Source organism: Neovison vison, chromosome 8 (assembly GCF_020171115.1).
Source record: "Neovison vison isolate M4711 chromosome 8, ASM_NN_V1, whole genome shotgun sequence".
Classification (NCBI taxonomy): Eukaryota; Metazoa; Chordata; class Mammalia; order Carnivora; family Mustelidae; genus Neogale; species Neogale vison.
The window spans coordinates 53,938,736-53,963,331 of NC_058098.1; the positions used below are offsets into that span (position 1 = coordinate 53,938,736).

The 24,596-nt window shown below is 40.4% G+C and overlaps 2 protein-coding genes across 3 annotated transcripts in view; both read left to right on the forward strand.

Annotated features, from left to right (window-relative positions):
• The first annotated feature begins 345 nt into the window (after nucleotides 1-345).
• The window catches only part of PPM1B (protein phosphatase, Mg2+/Mn2+ dependent 1B), an 81,949-nt gene continuing 57,698 nt past the window's right edge, over nucleotides 346-24,596 (forward strand). The window contains exon 1 of one of the 2 annotated variants that reach the window (XM_044263619.1): nucleotides 346-755. The gene's annotated coding sequence lies outside the window, so the exon portion shown is untranslated. The remainder of the gene's footprint in view (nucleotides 756-24,596) is intronic. The other variant, XM_044263620.1, reaches the window with a different exon arrangement.
• On the forward strand, nucleotides 23,382-24,562 carry LOC122916352 (arginase-2, mitochondrial-like). Its single transcript, XM_044263621.1, has one exon. It carries the CDS (start codon nucleotides 23,434-23,436, stop codon nucleotides 24,493-24,495), a length of 1,062 nt encoding a protein of 353 aa, XP_044119556.1. The 5' UTR covers nucleotides 23,382-23,433; the 3' UTR covers nucleotides 24,496-24,562.

Genomic DNA, 24,596 nt, shown 5'->3' on the forward strand with positions numbered 1-24,596 from the left:
GGTTGGTCCCTAACGCCCAGAGGCGGGGCTGAGTGAAGTAAATGGTAATGAAGGGTTGGGTCTCACTCAGTGGGCGGTGTTTGATGGATAGTTGACCTTGCCAATTGAAGGTGGTCACTGATGTCCAATGGGAAATTAGGACCTGAGAGGCGGGGCATTGTGGGCGGGGCAAGCTAAGTACCGAGGTACCGAGCAGCCGAAGTGGGAGGGAGCGTAGTGATTGATGGGCCGACTAGCCAACCGAATGCAGTGAGAGGCTGCACCGTCCCAATGGGTGGGAGCTGGGGGCGGGGCTCGCCGAGGGGCGGGGAGGACACGGTGCGGGGAGGGGGTTGCAGAAGGAGCCGAGCGGCTGCTGCTCAATGGCGGAAAAGCCGCCGGTGCTGTGACCGCCTGGTCCCCCTAGCAGTTGCGGGGGAGTTTCCTGCCGGCGCGGCTGGAGTCTCTGTTTCTCAGGGTTCGGTGGCTGGAAGATGCTCCAGAGAGACGAGGCTGCGGCGGAGGAGGTGGCGGCGGCCGAATCGGCAACGGCGCTAGGGTGGAGAGAAGGCGGCAGCGGCGGCGGCGGCGGCGTGTGGGGCCCGACGGTGTAAACAGCTCCGGAGGCGGCGGAGGCGGTGGCCGAGACCCTGACGGGGAAGCGGTGGCTGAGGCAGGGTCGCGCCTCGGTCGGAAGCCCGAGCTGAGTGCATCAGGGATTCTCTGCGGCGGGCGAGAGCGGACGCCCTAGACCTCGCTTCCCTCCCTCGCCCCAGGTAAGGCCGCTCGGCGCCCCGCCGCAGGGGAAACGGCTCGCGGGTACCGCCGAGGCCCCGCACTGTTTTCGGGGTGCCACCGGGCCACGGTCGCGGGCCCTGCTTGCCTTATCCTCTCCTCTTCTGCCGTGGAGCCTGGGGGAGCAGAACGCCGGGCCCAGCTCCTGGGTAGGCCCCTTCCCCAGCCGCCGCCTCCGCGCTCGGCCGAGTCTGGGAGAGGCTCGGGGCAGGGAATTTTACTTTGCTCCAGCGCCTGAAAGTAAACTGCTTTCCCCCGTTCTCTTCTCCAGTCCGCGAGCATCTCTTTGAAACCGAAACACCGGGGCTACCCCAGGCCTTAACTCATCCCTTCCTGGATCGTGCTTATTCGAAAACCCTTAGCTTTCCCATTTGTTTCCTCATCAGTTTCTGCCCCCCTCTGCGCTCCACTTCACTTCCTTGTTAAATCTTCTTTTCTCGCTCTTCTGTCTGTGCGTCTCACCACCACCTTCCTTCTTAGTGGCTTTAAATCGCTTCTTTTCTTAGCCGACTCCGGGCTTCTCCCTTTCTTCTCTCGAGCGATCCTTTCCGGATGTCATTCTTTTTAACAGAGAAGTTTTTAAATGAAACTTACACCGCCAGCAATCCAAATCTTCAGACACCCTTCAAGAGTAGACTAACCAGCTTTTTGCAGCAGATTAGTTTTTGTTTTTTGTTTTTTTAACTGAGCCTAATATCCTTTAAAAAAAAAAAAAGAAAAACAAAACAAAACAACAAAAAAACCAGGTGTATTCTTAAACGTCAGATGTGAAAATGACACCGAGGTAATTTTAAAAACGAGGGGCTCAGTGAATGTTGAAAATAGTTATTTCGTTTTTTAAGTTGTCTGACCTCTCATGTCGGATTTAGCAGATCTAGAACATTTGCCCATCTTATTTGGCAAAACTGCTTCTTAAGCATTTGATAGCTGGCCCAAATTCATCTCTATTCAAGTCAGCTTAAAAACAAGTGAAAACTTTAAAAAGGAGATATTTTATGAACTAACTAGGAAGCTGTTTTCATGAAGTCACAGTTAAAGACCTTTTAAAATAGGCTCCACATGTTTAATGTATCAAAATAAAGTTGGCAGGACTCTTGTAAAAGGATTATTTAGGAATTTGAGTAGTCTTAGTGATATGTAGCTATTTTGGGAAAAACATTCTTTTTCTGTTAACAAACGTTTACAACTGTGATGTGAGAATTACTGAGGTTTATTGTGGGATTAACACAGGAACTCATTTTATTTGAGCTACTGCACGGATGTAGAAGTGGTAGATTGTTCGGGTCAGATAGTGTAAGTCCGTATGTTCTGGGAGGTGGAGAAACATACCATCCACACTGAATGTTAATGGACATTATTTCATTTACTTTCTCTGTTGTTCCTAGTGTTGGCCTCCTTTTTAATAGAGCATTTCTAAATAGAGACAGGTTATTCTAATTATTACAGTCTTTTCCAAGCATACAGGCTTTAAAAAATATGAAGTTAAACTATTAAAATGGAAATTTTTAAAGAAATGGTTTTGTAGGCTTTTTGAATGGGCAATGTGTTTCAGTTGAACTTTTAAAAGTTAGTATTTAGAATAGTTTTTTTGGTCAACATTTTTTTTTCAGGATAATTCTGATTTTTCCTGTGCTTTTTTTATTTCTCTTGAGTTATTTTCTTTTAATGGTGTTTGTGTTTTCCCTTCATTTAGTTTTGCTCTCATAAAGTCTTAACCACAGTTTCTACAGTGGCTCTCTGTGTTGCTTTATCAACATGAAATAGTATTTTTATGTGATCTTTCATACCCGTTAGTTAAGATCTCCCAGTTTTTGTACATTATCCTTTGAATTTCTTTATGTTGTAATCATTCTCTTAGAAGTGACCAGTGAAGCTTTCAACACCTGTTTTCTTATACCGGGTGTCTGATATCTGTGAAGACCCCCGGAATGGATGAAAGCTTTTAAAGTTTGTCTGATAGTCGTGGCAATAAATATTATTTTATGTAAGTAATTAACATGTTCTAATTACCAAATCCCTTAAGATTACATCATCTGAAGGAATGGTATGTCTAAATAGCTGTGCTTCTAAGAATATCTGATTCACAAGTTCAAAAGTTCAGAGAAAGTGGTTTTCTCATGAAAATTTATTTTTCTATCATGTACATTTTTTACGAAGTCTTTCGAATTAAAATTTGATGCCGATAGATTCTTGGCACTCTTGGGAGTGTAGAATTTGCCATAGTGTAGTTCAGTGATTGTGGAGATGCATTCCAATTGTTTCGCCATTGGCTCAGTTTTTAAACTTGCCCTTGTAAATGAGTTGGTAAACATTTCTTTTATTACACATGATACTGACAGTGAATCCCCTCCCATTGGTGTTAGTTACACATATTATCTACATTGTATGAAAACTTGTATGTTACATGTAACTATTTTAAAGTATCTTGTGACATTACCTAGGCTAAAAGTAGTAAAATAGTATAATTCTCACTCCATAGTAGTCTTTCATAAGATGTAAGTGCTCTTTCATAAGATAAAGTGAATAAATTTAACTTATTAAAATATAATGTATTATACTTTTTCTGTGAACTATGCCTTTCACAGATCACTGATTTTAAGAAAAAGTTAGTTGGGAAACAACTGACAGTGTCAGAGTTAGAATAAACTTTCTAAATTCCAGAATTTGAATAACAAAATTTATTCAAGTAATACTAAACATAAAATATAAAATTATGGTTAGTGGTAAGATAATTTGGGGGAATATGGGTACTTCTGGATATACATTGTGTTTTTTCCTACATTGTATTTGAGTCTTCTTATTTTTTCCTTAGCTAATTTCAGAATTTGGGTTGAAACCAAATAATGTCTTAGTAGCTTTAAAGTTTTATGGTAGAAATAAACTTTATATATTATATCAGTGATATTGCAGATTAAGGGAATTGACTGTCTATGAGGTAAAATTCTCAGATACTAGGTAGACCCTGGAAATGTAATCTATTCCCCATTATACTGTTATGTACTCAGACTAAATGGTGAAGGGAGATAGGGTAGATTTGGGGAATATTGGTTTTTGTAGTTTTTGGTTCACTTTAAAATTTATAAAATGACAGGGTCTGTCATCTTCCAGCCAACTGATCTAACAAGTATAGGTAAAGAAAAAAGTTCTTCATAATCTTTGTTTCATCCTTATTTCTGTTGATGATACTTGTTTATAACAAAACATTGATTTAAAAGAAAATAACTTGATTTTCTAGAGTAATTTAATTATACTAATATCTAAGATTAGCCATTTTGAAATCTTTTTTCAAATGAAACATTTTAATGTGGTTTATCTTCTTTGTGGAAACTGGACTTGAGTTACAGGTTTCTTTCTTTCTTTCTTTTTTTTTTTGGGGGGGTAAAGATTTTATTTGACGGAGACAGAGAGAGGGAGCAGGGAACACGAGCAGGGGGAAGTGGGAGAGGGAGAAGCAGGCCTCCCGCTGAGCAGCGAGCCCAGGGCTGGGCCGGAGCTCAATGTGGGGCTGGATCTCAGGACCACCTGAGCCGAAGGCAGATACTTGACCCCTGAGGCACCCAGGTGTCCCTGAGTTACACTTTTCAGTGTTTAAGCTATATCCTCTCCTTCCCCCAGAGAAAACCACCATTTAGACTAACCTGAGTTATTTGATCAGGTAGTTGAATCAATATTATGATATTATCAATATTATGATAAAAGGGATACCTGGGTGGCTCAGTGGGTTAAGCCTCTGTCTTCGGCTCAGGTCATGATCTCAGGGTCCTGGGATCCAGCCCCACATGGGCTCTCAGCTAGGCGGGGAGCCTGCTTCCCCTTCTCCCTCTGCCTACTTGTGATCTCTCTCTCTCTCTCTGTCAAATAAATACAATCTTTTTTTTTTTTCCTTAAAGATTTTATTTATTTGCCAGATCACAGGTAAGCAGAGAGGCAGGCAGAGAGAGGAAGGGAAGCAGGTCGAGCCGGGAGCCAATGCGGGGCTCGATCCCAGGACCCCGAGATCATGACCTGAGCTGAAGGCAGAGGCTTAACCCACTGAGCCACCCAGGTGCCCCAAATAAATACAATCTTTAAAAATAAAAAATAAAAAAAGTCTTTACTAAATTCTTGATGGGATGAATTTTTCCATAAGTGTAGTTTATATATGGTAGTTTAATTTCTCAGATTTTTTTTTTTTTTAAAGATTTTATTTATTTGACAGAGAGAGATCACAAGTAGGCAGAGAGGCAGGCAGAGAGAGAGGAGGAAGCAGGCTCCCCGCCGAGCAGAGAGCCCGATGCGGGACTCGATCCCAGGACCCTGAGATCATGACCTGAGCCGAAGGCAGCGGCTTAACCCACTGAGCCACCCAGGTGCCCTAATTTCTCAGATTTTATAAAGATCATGAAATTTTGTTTTTAGCATTATCTAGCAGCCTAGAAAACAAATACCATAAGGTAGCTGATTCTTTTTTTTTTTTTTTTTTTTTTTTAATTTTCATTCAAACTTCAGGGTGTGTTATTTCTCCCTTCCAGTTTAATGTTAATAACAGACATAAACATTTTGTTGTCAATTATGGTAAGTCATGACATAGAGGAGTTCTCTAGTAAAGATTTTTCTTTTTTTTTTTTTTAAGCTATAGCTGACTTGTGACCACATCTATAATATCTTCTTATTTCTTTTATAGTGATACCCTTTGTATGTTATAACTTATTTAACTTTAAGAACCCAGTAGTTTAGGGGTGCCTGGATAGCTCAGTTGTTAAGTGTCTGCCTTTGGCTTGGGTTCAGGATCTCAGGGTCCTGGGATCGACCCCACATCAGGCTTCCCATTTGGCAGTAAGCCTGTTTCTTCCTCTTCCACTCCCCCTGCTTGTGTTCCCTCTCTCACTGTCTCCCATTGTCAAATAAATAAAGTCTTTAAAAAAAGAACCTAATAGTTTAACAGTCAGTTGTGGTATTTTAACTTATTCATATGTTTAGACAAATTTAATGTAGTTTGTAACATTTAAAGTACAGTTTACCAGTTTGAAACTTTTTTCATTTACTTGTTTAATATTTACTAAAAATGGACTCAGGTTTCTTTCTCTCTCTCTCTTTCTTTTTGAGTATGTTGAAATATCAGTATGAAATTACTGGCTTTAAATTGATATCTTTCTGAAAATTAAAGACCTCGAAGTTTGGAAACCTAACCCTTGTTGGAAAACTTGTTTTACATTTCCTTTGAACGAAAGAAGACTATTAAATACATGGCCTGATACTTATTTATTTATTTATTTATTTATTTAACATACAGAGGTCACAAGTAGGCAGAGAGGCAAGCAGAGAGAGAGGAAGGGAAGCAGGCTCCTTGCCGAGCAGAGAGCCTGATGGATGCGGGGCTCAATCCCAGGATCCTGGGATCCTGACCTGAGCTGAAGGCAGAGGCTTAACCCACTGAGCCACCCAGGTGTCCCCATGGCCTGATATTTAGAGGAAGAAAGAGATGAACCTTGGAAGACTTCGAAGGAACTTGTCTCAATTTTAGAGATGGGACCAATTATTGGCAGGAGTATAGTCAGGATAAGACTTCTGTGTACTGTTGCTGTGCTTTTTGTCTACATAGAGTGGCCCCCACTTCAAAATAGGTTGTGTAGCTTTAGTGCATTTGTGTGCCAGAAACATGAAAAATCTTTTCCTTTGTGGGAAACTATTTTTTAAATGTGGTTATTATTAGGTATAATCAAGTGTGTAATATAAAAAGAAACTAAGTGAATCTGTTTTATTTTTTTTTTATAAATAGTGTAGACCTGAGAAGCAGTTTTGATAAAAGATAATTTGTGAAGTGCTGAAGGATTTCAAAACACTTTAAACCTTGAGAGTAATGTCAGGGATTCTTAAGTCTAACTGCATTTCTTGGTGTAGGCATGTATAAGTGTACTCTTAACATGGAAAAGGGATAGTTAATAGGTGTCCCTAGAAGTAGGGGAATCTAGGAATGTCCTTACCACTATGGACACTTACCCTCTCTTGGGAATGAATGTTTCTTTTTCCCCTCTTCTCATTAAAGCATTCAATTCTGAGTTAATGAACTGGTATTATCTATAAAATACAGGTGACCCTTCTTCTTTGTCCCTTACAAAGAGGAAATAATGAACTCAAAGCAACTCTAAATGATCAAGTTCAGATATGAGCAACTGTTATTTACTGTAAGCTACCAGCCCACTGAGAAATAAAGAATTCCACGTATTTAAGAGTAATAGTATGTAGTCTGTAGCCACCCCATCCTCAGCCATTATTTTGGCATTCCTTGAGTGCCTTCTAACATGCAAGGCACCATTCATGGCTGATGAATGAACAAAACAGACAAAAATCCCTGCCCTCATAGGTTTTATATTCTGATAAACACACTGCCTCAGTTTACATTACAACTGTGCTCCCTTTATGGATGACTGAAATCAGGAGTGGACAGTTTGGGATGTATGGTGTTTTCTATGCTACACTTAGATGCTGTGATTAGAGTTTTACTTTTTTTTTTTTTTTTTAAAAAGTAAGCTTTGGGGATGCCTGGGTGGCTCAGTTGGTTAAGCAGCTGCCTTCGGCTCAGGTCATGATCCCAGCGTCCTGGGATCGAGTCCCACATCGGGCTCCTTGCTCAGTGGGGAGCCTGCTTCTCCCTCTGCCTCTGCCTGCCACTCTGTCTGCCTGTGCTCGCTCTCTCTCCCTCTCTCTCTGACAAATAAATAAATAAAATCTTAAAAAAAAAAAAAAAGTAAGCTTGCATGCAACGTGGGGCATGAACTAACTACCCTGAGCTCAACAGTCATATGCTTCACTGTCTGAGTCAGTTGGGAGATCCTAGAGCTTTACTATTTATTTATTTTTAAGTAGGCTCTCCCTGCCCAGTGTGGGGCTTGAACTCCTAGCCTTGAGATCAAGAGTCAGACACTTAATGACTGAGCCATGCAGGCACACAGAGTATTACTATTTTTTTCTTTTTTTTACAATTTTATGCATTTATTTGACAGACAGTGAAAGAGAGAACACAACCATGGGGAGAGAGAGAGGGAGAAGCAGGCTTCTGCAGAGCAGGGAGCCTGATGTGGGGCTCGAACCTAGGACCTGGGGATCACGACCTGAGCTGAAGAGAGGCACTTAACAACTGAGACACCCAGGTGCCCCCAGCATTACTCCATTTTTAACAAAAGAGAGGGAAGAAAAATAAAAGAGGGAAGAAGAGTTTTTCTGTAACTAGACAAAAAAGTGATACATGGAAAGCGGAAGTAGGAAGGGGGAAATAATTGTACCTAAGATTAAAAGGTGAGCCAAAGAGAGAAAAGCAGTCCCTGTATGAGGCATGAGGAAAGTTAGGGCCTTCAGTTGTTTCCCATTTACTGCCCATGCTTGGACAGATGAGTTCCTAGATGGGAAAATGGGAGAAGGTAGGATAATGGGAGCAGGGTAAACAGGACTTTTTAACAGAAAGACTGGTTTATGTAACTTGGGAAGCACATATAAAATGTATGTTGTCATTTGTGTTTAGCAAAAACGCTGTTGCTGTGTGTGTGTGTTTGTTGAGTATAACTGAAAGATTAGTGAATGGCCGTTAGTGTCTGGAAATACTGTCACTGATTTGTGACTGCTACTTCTGTTTTCTGGTTATTTGACAGTTCTGTTGAAGATAGCTGAAGGAGCCAGTCTGTCCGAGTTTATTATGCTAAAATTGGTCTGTATAATATTTGTAACCGCTTCCCTTAATTCTGGGGCTGTGGTGTGTAACTTGAAGTTGTGCCTTTGTTTCTCCTGCGTTGTAAATTTCTGCATGAGGGTGTCTTATTGCACGATATGAAGCAGATGCTTATTTTTCTACTGTGTGTTATGTACCTTTCCTAGTGATGATCCAGTTTGGTAAAAATATCTCTTCCTGAGTTTACACAAGCATTGCACATTTAAGATAAGCATGAGAGATCTTTGATCTTTGTTTTTATCTTAATACATAATGGTCTTTTTTTTCATTTGTGAGGCATTGAGTCAGACTCTCATGTGATCTTGCTTGGCTGCGGTGAATTGAGATTTTTTTTTTTATCTTAAAGCAAATCAACTTGTGTGTATTTCAGGGCCTTGATATAAAAATGAACACTGGTTCCATTCATGACCCAAGAGACTTCATTTTTAGGACCCAAATGAAGCCTTCAAATTACTAGTTTCACTTTTAATATGTTTTTTTTTTGTGTGACTTATTTATCACTTTTTTATCAAAGTGCTGATGTGATGAAGAATTTGAACTTTTTTTTTTTTAAGATTTTGTTTATTTTAGAGAGTGTGCGTTTGGGAGGGGCAGAGGGAGAGGGAAAGCATCTCAAGCAGACTCCAAGCAGCGTCCAGAGCCTGAGCCCATCATGGGGCTTGCTTCCACGACCCTGAGATCATGACCAGAGCCAAAACCAAGAGTCATTCGCTCAGCTGACTGAGCCACACAGGCGTCCCAGAATTTGAGCTTTTTGAATATATATTAAATTTAGTGCTGTCAGACCAGGTTCACCAAGCTGTACAGCATTTTAGATAAGAAAACAAAACAAAGCCTTGATGTCTTAAATTATCTCTTGTAACTGGTTTCATTTCTATAGTACAGAATTTTATTAAAGCTTTGTGGTTGGTTATAGGTCCTAAATGTAAGGAAACGGAGTTTAATTTCTTGCTATTCTTCTTTTCTCAAGTGTTTTGAAACAAAATGTGAAAGTGAAATGGTAACTTTTGCCTTAATATATAATAGTTTTCAGTTATAGTCTTTTTTTGTTCTATGCCTCTAACTCTGCTTTGTGAGGGAAGTAGAAGTTTGGGAAGATTAGTGAGGATTTAGATTGCGTTATCGCTCTTATCCAACATCTTGAGTCTTTTTCTCAGTGATAGGTTTGTGTTTTAGTTCAGCATATTTGCTCTGCTCTTGTGCTTTTTGTTGGTGTTGCCTTTTCTGCCTCTGTGATTTCTTTTCTTTTCTTTTTTTTTTTTTTTTTTAAGATTTTATTTATTTGACAGATCACAAGTAGGCAGAGAGGCAGGCAGAGAGAGAGGGGGGGGAAGCAGGCTTCCTGCTGAACAGAGAGCCCGAAGCAGGGCTCTATCCCAGGACCCTAAGCTCATGACCTAAGCCGAAGGCAGAGGTCCAACCCACTGAGCCACCCAGGCGCCCCTGTCTGTGATTTCTTGATACTTATTTAACTACAGGGTGGCCACCAGGTCTGGAAGCACAGATGCACAGACAATAAATGATTTGTTGATATTCCAGTACAGAATGTTAAAGTAATAACTGTATTTTAGGACTTTCTGATCACCCTGCAGACTGGAATTCTTGTAGGTGGGTCTTTTTTTTTTTTTTTGTAGGTGGGTCTTTTGTTTCTGTTCAGGCATATATTACATGGGTAAATTATGGAGTCCAGTGTAAGGTATATTCTGAATAGGAAAGAGAAGCGATGCATAGTTAATTTTAGAGCGATAGCTGGAATAACATTGACTCTGCATTTTTACGAGGACTGAAAACAATCTAACAAAGATAAGTCTGAGATTTTCTTTTTTTTTAAAAGATTTTATTTATTTATTTATTTGACAGAGAGAAATCACAAGTAGGCAGAGAGGCAAGCAGAGAGAGAGAGAGGAGGAAGCAGGCTCCCTGCTGAGCAGAGAGCCCGATATGGGACTCGATCCCAGGACCCTGAGATCATGACCTGAGCCGAAGGCAGCGGCTTAACCCACTGAGCCACCCAGGCGCCCCGATAAGTCTGAGATTTAATTCATTGTCAGATATTTTTGCTAACAGTTTGGGAGATGCTATATAGCAGTAGCTTCAGGAGTATACCAAATGAAAAGTGGTCAGAGGAGTCGGCCAAATGGTCATGACATTAGGAGAATATGTGTTTAGGCTGTAACTCTATTATTTCAGAGTAATGCCTTATTAATAATAAAATCCTTCTTAGTCACATATGAATGGAAACCATTCTATATCCATAGATGTGAGAATGACTTGTTCACAAACATGCATGAGGCTTCTTACCGACACATTTAGATATCTCTGAATTTTTGCTGCTTGATGCATTTAGGTAATGCTGTAGGGTGCTTAGCGTAGTTTACTTCTGTGTTTTTAAGTGTATATTAAATATAAGAAGATTTTATATTTGTAATGGCACATATTTCTGGAAAAAGCTGCAAAAAGAAGGGTGATGATTGGGAGCGTTGGCACTAAAGCCAGATTATATGGATTTGAATTCTTCTCCTGTCACTCCATAAATGGGTAACTTGAAGCAAGTTACTTAACTGTCTCTAAACCTCAGGTTTTCTCATTTGTAAAGTGAATGATAATATATGTTTATTTTTATTTTATTTTTTAAAAGATTATTTATTTATTTCTTTGACACAGAGAGAGAGAGAGAGAGATCACAAGTAGGCAGAGAAGCTGGCAGAGAAAGAGGGGGAAGCAGGCTCCCCGCTGAGCAGAGAGCCTGATGTGGGGCTTGATCTCAGGCTCCTGAGATCATGACCTGAGCCGAAGGCAGAGGCTTAACCCACTGAGCCACCCAGGCGCCCCCTTACAGAACATTTTAATAGTATACTGAGTACCTATATACCCACTACTTAAATTCAACAGTATTTATACTTTTTACCGTATTTGCTTTATATCATCAAATATATATATTTGCTTTGCTGAACCATTTAAAAATAGATTATTTTTTTCTTCTGATACTTCATCTCTAAATTCTTAAATATGAATCTCCCCCTAAAATGACATTTTCTTCCTACCTACAATACTGTTATCTTATGTAACACAATTATCTAATCCCCGGAAGTCATCTAATCCCCAGTCCATAAGTAGATTTTCCCAGTTAGGTCAAAAATGACTTATATAGCTTTTCCCTTCCACACCAGGGTCCACTGAAGGATTGTGCACTATTATGCTACATTTACTCTTGTGTCTCAATTCTCTTTTAAATTTAAACACCTACTTAAAAAGTGACCCTGTTTTTGAAGAGACTGATTATCTTGTGATATACCCTGTATTCAGAATTTGTCTGGTTGTTTCTTTGAGATCTTTTAAAAACTTACTCCTTTGTCTTCCGTAAGCTGTTAAATTAGAGCTAAAGACTTGAGTTAAATTCAGGTTAAACATTTTGGCCAGGATACTTCATAGTTGATGCTGCTTCATATTACATCATGTCAGAAGGCACAAAATGCCTGTCACATGGTTAGTTGGGCTAAATTTGACCACAGGTGAAGTTGGTGATTTCTAGATGAAGTTGGTGATTTCTAGATGTCCCCATGAACAAGGAACATTTTCTCTTTAGTGATTATCAGGTAAATTGTGGCGTATTTGTTACCATGCAAATCCATTTCTCCTTCAGAATTTTACTTAATGGATTTAGTGGTTTCTTTCTCTTTTCTTTTTTTTTTTTTAAGATTTTATTTTATTTATTTATTTATTTTTTAAGATTTTATTTATTTATTTGACAGACAGAGATCACAAGTAGACAGAGAGGCAGGCAGAGAGAGAGAGAGAGGAGGAAGCAGGCTCCCTGCTGAGCAGAGAGCCCGATGTGGGACTCGATCCCGGGACCCCGAGATCATGACCTGAGCCGAAGGCAGCGGCTTAACCCACTGAGCCACCCAGGCGCCCCTTTAAGATTTTATTTTTAAAGTAATTTCTCCACCCAGTGTGGGGCTCTAACCCACCTCCCTGACATCAAGAGTCACATGCTATATACCATCTGAACTACCTAGGCATTCTGTGATTTCTTTTTTGAATATGGAGCTATCAGGGCTCACCTAGCTATGGCTGATTGGGCAAATTTTGTCTTCCGCCTGCTTTGTAAATAAAGTTTTATTAGAATACAGTTATGCTATTCACACAGTGTGTGTGACTGCTTTCCTTTTTTTTTTTCCTTTTAAAGATTTTATTTGTCAGAGAGAGAGAGTGAACACAAGCAGGGGAACCAGCAGGCAGAGGCAGAGGGAGAAGCAGGTTCCCTGCTGAGCAAAGAGCCTGATGTGGGAATTGATCCCAGGACGCTGGGATCATGACCTGAGCCCAAGGCAGACCTTCAACCAACTGAGCCACCCAGGGGTCCCTTTCCCACTGTGGCTGCTTTCCCACTGATTTGGCAGGTTGGGTAGTTGCAAAAGAAATCATATGGCCCTGCACAGCCCCCAATACTTACTTTTTGGTTCTTTAAAGAAAAGTTTTTTTTGTTTTTTTTTTTTTTTTGCTGAGCCCTGATTTAGTATGTTTGTATATAGTGTCTCCTTTTTCTCATTGTAATGGTAGTAGAGGTATAATATTGGTGTTTATGTATTTGGTATTCACATAATTGGTTTTTATGTATAGTTTCTGCACCCTGATGTTGTTCAAGGTATAACTGCATCTAACATGGTGCAAATTGTGAAGTTTTTGCTTATATCTCTCAAACTATAAAGTATGGTACTGTACGTGGTTCATAAAATTATATGTTAAAAGCACAGAGATATTTCAGATTAAAAAATTTATAAAGCAAAATGAACATCGAAGTACCCACTACCCAGCTTAGTTTAGGATATAGGACATTCCAGCATACTTGAAACTGTCCTTTTACCTTTCTTGTAGATTTCATCCTTTATTTTCCCACTGTCCTGATTTTGTGCCTTCCCTCATGTATATGATCTCTGTGTATGTATCTGTGTCTAAATAGCATATACTACTCTTACATCAAGCTCTTAACGAGATTTTATAGTTTTTGTATATGAGTGTATATGGAATGTCTTTTCATAAAATTTGCTTAACATTTTTGCGAAGTTCTTCCTTGTTGCTCTATACCACTCTTTGTAATAGTATCCATATTATAGTACATTTAGTCTAGTCTCTTTGGATTATTTTTGTGACTGTAAACGATAATATTAAAATGTATTTTACATGTCTTTTGATATATTCATATGTGTGAGAATTTCTCCAGAGCACATACTTAGGGGTATAAGTGCTGAATTGTAGGCCTTTCTCATTGTACAACCTACCAAGGTATTTCCAAATTCTCTCCAAAGTGGCCGTAGCAGTTCATGCTCCCACCAATGATATACAAAAGTTTCTGTTGCTCTAGATCAATATCAGACTGTCCTACATAAATACAACATTGGCCATACATGTAACTTAAAATTTTCTTTTTCTTTTTTTTATTTTTTAAGATTTTGTCAGAGGGAGTGTGTCCACAAGCATAACTTAAAATGTTCTAGTAGCCACTTTAATAAAAAGGAGCAGGTGAAGGTAATTTTAATAGTATGTCTTATCTAGTATATTGAAGAAACCATTTCAGTATGTAAGCAGTAAAAATTAATGAGGTGTTTTGGACTTTTTTAGATTAAATTCTTTGAAATACGGTATGGGTTTTATACCAGCATTTTATGCTGGTTTATATAACCAGCATATCTCAGTTTGGATTAGCCATGTTTCAAATTCTTACTAGCCACTGTGGGCTGTATCAGACAGCACAGCTCTGTGTCCTTGTCTGCATTTGGTATTGAGAATTTATTTTTTTTCAATCTGATGAGAGAAACCCTGTTTCCTTTTGACTTTAATTTTGCATTTTCCTATTAGTAAATTTGCATTTTCCTGTTATTAATGAGGGTGAGCATTCTCATATGTTTGTTTAGCAGCCATTTGAATTCTCTCTCCTGTGTATTTGCTAGTATCATTTGTTGTTTTCTCTTTTCCTGTTTTTTTTTTAAATTTTATTTTTAAGTAATCTCTACCCCCAACATGGGGCTGGAACTTAGAAGCCCCAGATCAAGAGTAGCAAGTTCCATTGACTGAGCCAGCCAGGCACTCCACATTTTGTTTTTTTCCCTTAATAACAAAATAGTAATGTAGGGGGTGGTTGCTTTATTCTTAAGGTGAACAATACTTTGTATATATTTTCCTCTATACATTCTTGTCTTTGCTCAGTTTAGGCTTGTTCTTTTCCTTAACTCTGAGCCCAAATACCCCTAGAAAGAGTTCAACTGAATGGATGCGGTCTAGAGCCAAAGAAGTTCTCCAGCAGGGCTTATTGGGCAAGACTGAGGTGGGAGTTGGGGGTGCTTTAATGTAGAGCATTTGGATACAAACCAAGTGATAAATTCCTTAGTGTGTCCCCGCCTGCAGTAAGTGGGCGTGTTTGGGTGTTTCGAGTGCGAAACCTTAAAGGTAGAATTTGCTGGGAATCACCACTGAAATGACTGCCTTGTCAGAGAGTTTATACAGGCATTGGAGACAGTGGCAAAAATACAGCCCATGTCTAAGATGAACAGATTCCTGAGGATGAAGTACACGAATGTGTGAAGGTTCTGGTGTGTTGTGGTGGAAGTGATAAGAGATTTCCTAACAGGGTGGCCAAGTACATCAGTAGGAGTAACATGCTATGTACAAACCTCAGCTCCCATGTATGAGCAAAGCGCTTGAGGAGAAACTTAGTGACCATGGTGGAATTGCCTGTTCCTGGAAATGGTGGTTGATTTGGAAAGTAAAAGCAAAAAAGATAGGAATCATAAAAATAATTAATAAAATGACTTTAAACATTTTAAAAGATTGCTGGAAATAAAAACTTTTTACTTAATATGTGTTACAGTAGATGACAGAGGTTAATCAGTGTTCCAGTAGGTTTTTGGGTCTCTGCCAATTTATTTTTGTGAGTTTCATAATGGTTAAGATACTCTTTCTTGGGGGCGCCTGGGTGGCTCAGTGGGTTAAGCCTCTGCCTTCAGCTCAGGTCATGATCCCAGGGTCCTGGATCGAGCCCCGCATCGGCTCTCTGCTCAGCAGGGAGCCTGCTTCCTCCTCTCTCTGCCTGTCTCTCTGCCTACTTGTGATCTCTGTCAAATAAATAAATGAAATCTTTTTTTTTTTTAAAAAAAGATACTCTTTCTTGAAGATGTATTTTTTTTTTTTTAAAGATTTTATTTATTTGACAGACAGAGATCACAAGTAGGCAGAGAGACAGGCAGAGGTAGCCGGAGGGGGGGTGGGAAGCAGGCTCCCTGCTGAGCAGAGAACCTGATGCGTGGCTCGATCCCAGGACCCTGGGACCATGACCTGAGCCAAAGGCAGAGGCTTAACCTACTGAGCCAACCAGGCACCCCTTAAAGACGTATCTTTTAACTTAATGTGTATTTTACTTAATACGTGCTAGGTGTCACAGTCACAAGTTAGGGTAGGAAGGATAAGGAAGGCAAAAATGTCCAAAGGAGTATGGATGACTATATATAGGGGTGCCGAGAGGCTGGGGTGAAGGGTTGGTGATGGTGACAAAGAGGAGATTATTTTTTCTTAGGTGCCTTGAATGATTTAGTTAGTTCACGTAAAGAAGGTAGAGCAGATTGATTAAGGTGGGAATGAGAATGATGTACTTGGCTGGTGTAAGGCCTAGGCAGGGCAGGTTATAGGGGAAGGTTTCGGACTATACATTTTGTACTGTGTCACTTGGGGAGTGGAAGGCCACTGCATCTTTTTGGGATGCTTCAGGTATGTTTTAGGGAAATGAAGCAGGTGATAAATCTGCAGGGTGGCCTGAAGGAAGGGGAGATTGAAGTCAGGGAGACTTACTAGGAGGCAATTAGATAATCCAGACAGTAGATGGTGATGCTCAGGATTGGCTGTAGGATAAAAGAGACACTTAAAAGGGAGATTTGATGGAACATTGATTGGTGTGTAGTGATTGGATTTATGAAGATTAACCTGAGTTACTAGAAGAAGGATTATGGATAGATGGATTAATAGGTAGTGAATGCAAATAGATTAGAATACGGAGGTGGTTTGGGGGCAGAGGTGAAGATGTTATGTTCTGTTTGAAGAGATACCTAGAGCAGACAAGCTTAATGATTAAAAGTCTGAGAAGTCAACGTAGAATTGATGGCTAACGGGGCACCTGACTGGCTTAGTTAGTATAAAGTGCGACTTTTTGATCTTGGGGGTTTTAAGCTCGAGCTCCACGTTGGGGATAGAGGTTACTAAAGAAAATATTTTAAGAGGTACCTGGGTGGCTCAGTTGGTTTAATGTGCCTTTGGCTCAGGTCGTGATCCCAGTTCTGTGTTCGGCAGGGAGCTTTCTTCTCCCTCACCCTCTGCCTGCTGCTACCCCTGCTTGTGCTCTGTCTCTCTCTGTCAAATAAATAAATAAAATCATCTAAAAAATTTTTAGAAATGAGAAAAAATGATAGTTGAAGCAATACGAATGGATCAAAGGGTAGATACTGTGTTTTGGGTTGAGGCTAATTACCGTTTTGGGGAGTGTACTTGTCTTGAATTTTGGAGGCTGTAGGAAAAAGAATGGGCCTGAATGACTCTTGAGTTTTGTGTTTTGAAAGTCAGCAGAAGTGGAAAGATTTTCAGGAAAGGGGAGGAGTTATTGGTAATGTTAAGTGCAACAAAGTACTTTAACTTGAGAAGCCTCCTTTTTAGGACCAGACTGAAGAATGAGGAGCTAATTCTAAAAAAGACATCAGTATCTGAGTTGTTTCAGTGATTATTGTGGTGATATAGTTATATATTATAGCCTAAGGAACATTCCCCTTATGAAGTATTCTAGATATGTTGGTCATACTATGTATGATGTTCCTTTAGGATGACGTAAATTCACTTCTGTGGGTGTTAGGACTATGATGGTGTATTAGAGCTATGTTCTGTACCACTTTACTTACTACTCATTAACATGGCACTAAAGATAATCAAACCTATCAATAAAATACACTTGTAAAGCCTCCAGAAACTTTCTGCTGTCTGATTTTTTTTTTCTTTTGGTAATTTGCTTTTTGTAACCTGGAACCGTGTATTTGGTAGGGAGGTGAGGACAGAGAACAACTAGAAGTAAGTCATGTAGCTCTGCATTTTTATTGTTATTGCCAGTTGGAAGACTGTTGGGATTAGGAAGGGCATGTATTTGAGTTCTGGGCTGCTTTTTGCTAGAGTTAAAAAGGTGTTATCTGTCAATATGTTTGAATTCAGTGTTGTAGTAAAACAGTCAAGCACAGATCATGACAAAGTTCAAGGTACAGTTAGCCCCTATTTCATCCTCTACATAGTCAAATAAAGATAGGACATGAACTCTCTGATTTCAGCAGCATTAGCTTAAAAATTTAGTATTAGGATCGTCAAGGGGAAATAATTCTTTTATCTTAAAATATTAAACTGTTAATGGACACGTGGAAGTAGCTGGTGATATATGCTTTCTAGGCCTAAACTGCTCTACTTAGCTTTTGCCTCTCAGTCTTCTTTCAATTCTGTTAGGACCCCACATTTTCAAAAGCTATGGAAGCAGTGAAGAGGAATAAACTAATGATAAATACAATGTAGATGGATTTTGGAGACATTATGTTAAGTGAAAGAAGCCAGCAGAAAGGGGTACAGACTATATATTCCATTTACATTAAATTCTAGAAGAGGCAAAAGTACTCTATGGGCAGGCAGCACATTAATGGTTGTCTAAATCTGGAAGTTCAGGGGAGGTTGGTTTTCAAAGGGGTGTGAAGGAACTTTTTTTTTTTTTAATATTTTATTTATTTATTTGACAGAGACAGCGAGAGAAAAGCACGCTCGTGTGCGGGCACAAGCAGGGGGAGCAGCAGAGGGAGAGGGAGAAACAAGCTCTCCACTGAGCAGGGAGCCTGATGCAGGGCTCAATCCCAGAAGCCTGGTATGATGACCTGAGCTGAAGGCAATCGCTTAACCAAGTTAGCCACCCAGGCATCTTGGGTGCATTTTATTATATGCAACCACAACAGCAACAACTCTGGGTCTTCACCAGTGGGAACAAGTTGGATGGCAGAATGGAACTTTATGGATTGGACTCTAATCTGAGGTTCTTATCATGAATTAACTTTTTTTTCTTAAATACAATCTAAGACATCTAATATTGGTGGTTTCCCTTCATATGTCTGACAGGGAGTTTATATGTAAGAGAATGTAATTGAGATTAATGCAGTGATTTTGCTGCATTATAATCAACTAAAACGTTCTGGTAACAACCAGTTAAATTTTTTTTCCTGGTTTGTTGGTTTCAGAAGTCACAAAGTATTTCAGCGGTGAAAAAGCCTTTAATGAATATTTAAGTATAGTTGAGCCTCGTTGGAAAAACTTGAGGGTTCAAAATGTTATTCATAGGATAGTCATCCGATAAACATCAGATATTTTCTTCTCTGACAATTTATATATGGATGATTGATCTGGAATGTAAATTATAACTTTATTTTACTATTAGATTACATCTGATTTTATTTATGCTTAAGGCTGGTTATGGTAGACCAGTTTGATTTATGGGTTGTAATGGTAATGATAACTAATACTTTTAAAGCACTTACTTTATGCCCAGCACTGACCTACACAGTTAACCTGTACTTCTCATTCATTTACTATGACAACTCTGTAATGTAGGTGCTTTTATTACTCTGTCTTTTAGATGAATCTGTCCCAGCTTTAGAAATTAAATTATTAGGTCAGAGTCACACAGTAAGTGGCTGAGCTGGCCTTTGATTCAAGTCTATTTCGTGCTAAAACTCATAACTTTTTTTTTATGTAAAAGAAGTTGCGAAGGGAATAGTAGTGATTTAAAAGAAGAGGGCATGCCTTGGCTTTCTGCAGATTCTGTGACCCATAATAAATAGATCCTGGGTGAGTACCAGAGAGTCTGGCATGGCACTTCTAGATTTTGACAACTCAGGATGGTAGGCAGAGCTTCATGGATCTGAGCTAATGGCAACGATGGCCACTGGGAATGAGGTTTCTGCCATTCCCAAGGTCATTCATCCAACAGTCTGGCTCTTTGCCCTCAGGAGACTCTTTTCTCTTCTTTCTTGTCCTCCTCCTTACTCCTAACATTCTTCTATCATGATCTCAAGTCCGGTTCCTCTGGAAGTTCTCATGGCAACAATATTCCCTGAGTTCTTACAGGTTCATAAGAGTTTGTTTACTCTCTTTTATGCTTGAAATAATTTTGCTGGATGTAAAATCTGTGGCCGATATTTTCTTGCATATCTTAAAGATCATTTTTTTTTGGTGAAGAGCATTGCTGTCAGAGTTGACAATATGATATAACCTGAATGCATATTCACAGTTCAGACATGCATGTAGTATAATTTTTAGCCCATGCTATATATATCCAAGAGTGATGGGTTTTTTTCCTCATTAAAACAGTAGCTGAAGCAAAGGCCTCTGTCGACAAAGTTATTTTCATTTCATGACCTACCTTTTCCTTACTGAAGGTGAGGGGAGGGGCTGACAAGTGGTACCATTGCCCTAAGCTTGAAATTTTTAGCTGTGCATTTGAATTAGAATAAGATCTGGGGGTGCCTGGGTGGCTCAGTGGGTTAAGCCTCTGCTTTCGGCTCAGGTCATGATCTCAGGGGTCCAGCCCTGCATCGGGTTCTCTGCTTAGCAGGGAGCCTGCCCCCCCCATCGTCTTCCTGTGTGATCTCTGTCAAATAAATAAATAAAATCTAAAAAAAAAAAATCTGAATTATTTTCAGATCTGGTGAATCTTATAAATTCACAAAATCTGTGACTTAATTGATTTGTTTCTATAATATAATCTAGGGCTATAGCTTCCAACCTTTGGGAGATTAATTTTTCTTTGTTTTGTTTTGTAAGGCAAGCAGATATTTATTAGAATTAGTTGGAAAGACCTGGGGGCATCATGCATGAATGTTCCAAATCAGATGCTAGCGTCAGAGCCAGATTAATTGGTATTCCCATCAGTTACATCTTTCTATTACTGGAACTGGGTGTGGTCAGTGCCTAGTTATCCAACTATTATAATAAAAAATGTTATAAGCATCAATTTAATAATTGAATAATTGTTAAGTTCAACAATTGTGAACTTTGCAGATCTGTTATTGTTTCAGAAATCTTAAGCAAATGCCACTAATACTGTAGTTCAGCAGAGTTGATTCGGAAGAAGAGAGAACTTTTATTTTATTCTGAAAGAACCAAGAATTGGAAGAGGGAGTATGAGCGAGCCAAGTGTTGTTTCTGTGAGTTTAGTGAAGGGAAAAGTATTCTTTGTTTCTCAGTCAAGTGGAGACCAGTGTTTGAAGCAGATATTTGTGAAAGAATATGCTCTTTTTTTCTTCTTTTTTAAGATTTTATTATTTATTTGACAGAGAGAGATCACAAGCAGGCAGAGAGCCTGATGCGGGACTCGATCCCAGGACCCCGGGATCATGACCTGAGCCGAAGGCAGCGGCTTAACCCACTGAGCCACCCAGGCGCCCATCTTTTTTTTTTTTTTTTTTCTTAAAGATGTTAAATACTCATTTGAGAGAGTAAGAGGGAGAGAGCGGGAACCAGAGCAGGGGCACTAGGAAGGGAAGAAAGCAGACTCCCTGCTGAGCAGGGATTCCCAACTTGGGACTCTATCCCAGGACCCCAGGGTCATGACCTGAGCCGAAGGAAGATGCCCAGCTGACTGAGCCAGCCGAGCACCTGAAAGAATGTGCTCTTTAAGGCTCTGGATTGGTATTAGTACCATGTAACTTTTCAAGCATTGCTTAGAGCATGAGTTGAATATGGATTTTATTACTGCTGTTATTTTATTTTAAGATTGTAGAGAGTGGGAGTGTATGCACACAACCAGGAGGAGGGACAGAGGATAGGGAGATAATCTCAAACAGGCTCCCACCAAGTGCAGAGCCCTATGCTGGGCTGGGCTGGGCTGGATCCTGTAGCCCCGAGACTATGACCCCAGCCAAAAGGAAGACTTGGTTGCTCAACCAGCTGAGCCACCCAGGCACCCCTCTCTATTTTCTTTTTTAAAAAAAGATTTTATTTTTAATCTGTATGCTCATTGTGGAGCTCAAACTTACTTTATCTCAACTGTGAGATCAAGGGTCGTGTACTTTACAGACTGAACCAGCCATGTGCCCCATACTATACATTGGCAATGCATTACATTACTAAAAGCTCTTAACCTCTACATCCTGTCTTGCAAAAAGCTGGTAGTGAAGAGTACTTACTTGGCTGTGTTGTAGAAACATTTCTTTTTTTCTTTTTTTTTTTTTTAAAGATTTTATTTATTTATTTTAGAGTGAGGGAGAGCATGAGGCAGGGGTGGAGGTTTGGTGAGGGACTGAGGCACCGGGAAAAGCAGACTCCCTGCTTAGCAGGGAGCCCAATTTGGGGCTTAATCCTGGGATCCCAGGATCACATCCTGAGCTGAAGGCAGACACTTAACTGACTGAGCCACCCAGGTGCCCCAAAGCATTTTTTATTAAAGATTTTATTTATTTGACAGAGATCACAAGCAGGCAGAGAGGAAGGGAAGCAGGCTCCCTGCTGAGCAGAGAGCCTGATGTGGAGCTCAGTCCCAGGCTTTAACAAACACTGAGCCACCCAGGCATCCCCCAAAACATTTCTTGATAACCCTTAGGAGAATGTGGCCTCAGTTAAAACGTGAAAGCAGAAAGAGGTACTGTTCTAAGCATTTCACCTGTATTAGCTTTTTAAAGTCTCACAACTCTCTGAGGGTAGGTTTTATTCCTCACGTTTTACAGAAACTGAGATACAGGAAAGCTTAAGTGACTTGACCAAGGTCACCTAGCATGTGAGAGATAAGTGTAAGTCCAGGCAGTTTGGCTCTAGAGTCTTTGCTTTTTAAAGATTTTATTTTTATTTATTTATTTGACAGCGAGAGATCACAAGTGGGCAGAGAGCAGACGGGGGGTGGGGGGTAAGTAGGCTCTCTGCTGAGCAGAGAGCCTGATGCAGGGCTGGATCCTAGGACCCTGAGATCATGACCTGAGCTGAAGGCAGAGGCTTAACCCACTGAGCCACCCAGGTGCCTCTAGAGTCTTTGCTTATAACTGCAAATATATGGAATAGAGTGCATTGAGGAAATACATTATATTAAGAGGTAATAGCTGAGAATTTTCCAGACTTGTGAAATCTAGATCACCTGACTTAGGAAGTAAGCAATACTTAACCTTAAAGTGTTTAAAAGTCCGGGGTGCTTAGTAGTATTCTTAGAACTACAATCCACAACATAATATTAATCAAATTGTATGCTGTTCCTGCTTTTTCTTTCCCCCTGCTATTGAATTACAAACTTTTAGTATTCTGGCTAGTTTGAACCTAACATACCAGTACTGCTATTATGAAGGCTATAATTATTTGTTAACTTGCTAGACTATTTTCTGTAAATTTGTTTTGCCTTAGATATCTTCATTTCTAAATGTCATTTTGTTACCTTTTACAATTGACTTATTTATTTATTTATTTGACACAGAGAGAGAGAGCGCGCGAGTGCGAGCGCACCCGTACAAGCGGGAGGAACGGTAGAGGGAGAAGGAGAAGCAGGATTCACGTAGAGCAGGGAGCCTGACGTGGGGCTCGATCCCAGAACTCTGGGGTCATTACCTGAGCCGAAAGTAGCCACTTAACCATCTGAGCCACCCATGTGCCCCAGTTTGATTATCTATTAATAATGAGCAGTCCATAAAGCTTAGTAAAGATACATTTATATACTTAATAAGGGTACTTATTTTCCTTGTTATATATAAAAGTAATACATGCTCAGGTTTTTCAAAATTATGTGCTTAGTTTAAAAAAATTGTATAGAAGTCTTATAATGAAGGGTAGGTGAAGCGCGGCGCCGGGCGGCAGCGCTCAGTTCAGGCGGCGAGCCGCACGGAGTAGCCTTCCTCTCTCTCAGCTTCCCTCCTGCGCTGCCAGTCATGTCCCTGAGAAGCAGCCTGTCGCGTCTCCGGACGCGAGTGCATTCCATCCTGAAGAAGTCCGTTCACTCGGTGGCTGTGATCGGAGCCCCGTTTTCACAGGGACAGAAAAGAAAAGGAGTGGAATATGGTCCTGCTGCCGTGAGAGAGGCTGGCTTGATGAAAAGACTGTCCAATTTGGGCTGCCGCCTAAAAGATTTTGGAGATTTGAGTTTTACTCCAGTCCCTAAAGATGATCTCTACAACAACCTGATAGTGAATCCTCGCTCAGTGGGCCTTGCCAGCCAGGAACTGGCTGAGGTGGTTAGTAGAGCCGTGTCAAGTGGCTACAGCTGTGTCACTGTGGGAGGAGACCACAGCCTGGCAATCGGTACCATTAGTGGCCACGCCCGGCACTGCCCAGATCTTTGTGTGATCTGGGTTGATGCCCACGCTGACATCAATACACCCCTCACCACTTCATCTGGAAATCTCCATGGACAGCCAGTTTCATTTCTTCTCAGAGAACTACAGGACAAGGTGCCACAACTCCCAGGATTTTCCTGGATCAAACCTTGTATCTCTTCCCCAAGTATTGTGTATATTGGTCTAAGAGATGTGGACCCTCCTGAACATTTTATTTTAAAGAATTATGATATCCAGTATTTTTCCATGAGAGACATAGATCGACTTGGTATTCAGAAGGTCATGGAACAGACATTTGATCTGCTAATTGGCAAAAGACAAAGGCCAATCCATCTGAGTTTTGATATTGATGCCTTTGACCCTACCCTGGCTCCAGCCACAGGAACCCCTGTTGTTGGAGGACTGACCTACCGAGAAGGCATGTACATTACTGAGGAAATACACAATACAGGGTTGCTGTCAGCACTGGATCTTGTTGAAGTCAGTCCTCAGTTGGCGGCTTCAGAGGAAGAGGCCAAGGCTACAGCTAGCCTGGCAGTGGATGTGATTGCTTCAAGTTTTGGTCAGACAAGAGAGGGAGGGCACATTGTCTATGACCAACTTCCTACTCCCAGTTCACCAGATGAATCAGAAAGGGAAGAATGTGTGAGAATTTAGGAAATTTTGTGTGCTGACATGTTTGTCAGGAAAGACATTCCAGAATTATGAGGCATTTGAGGAGACATACTAAATGGTCACCTGGGTCAATACTGCCTTAA

Coding starts and splice junctions, on each gene's coding strand:
- LOC122916352 (XM_044263621.1), top strand. CDS start 23,434: ATGTCCCTGAGAAGCAGCCTGTCGCGTCTCCGGACGCGAGTGCATTCC.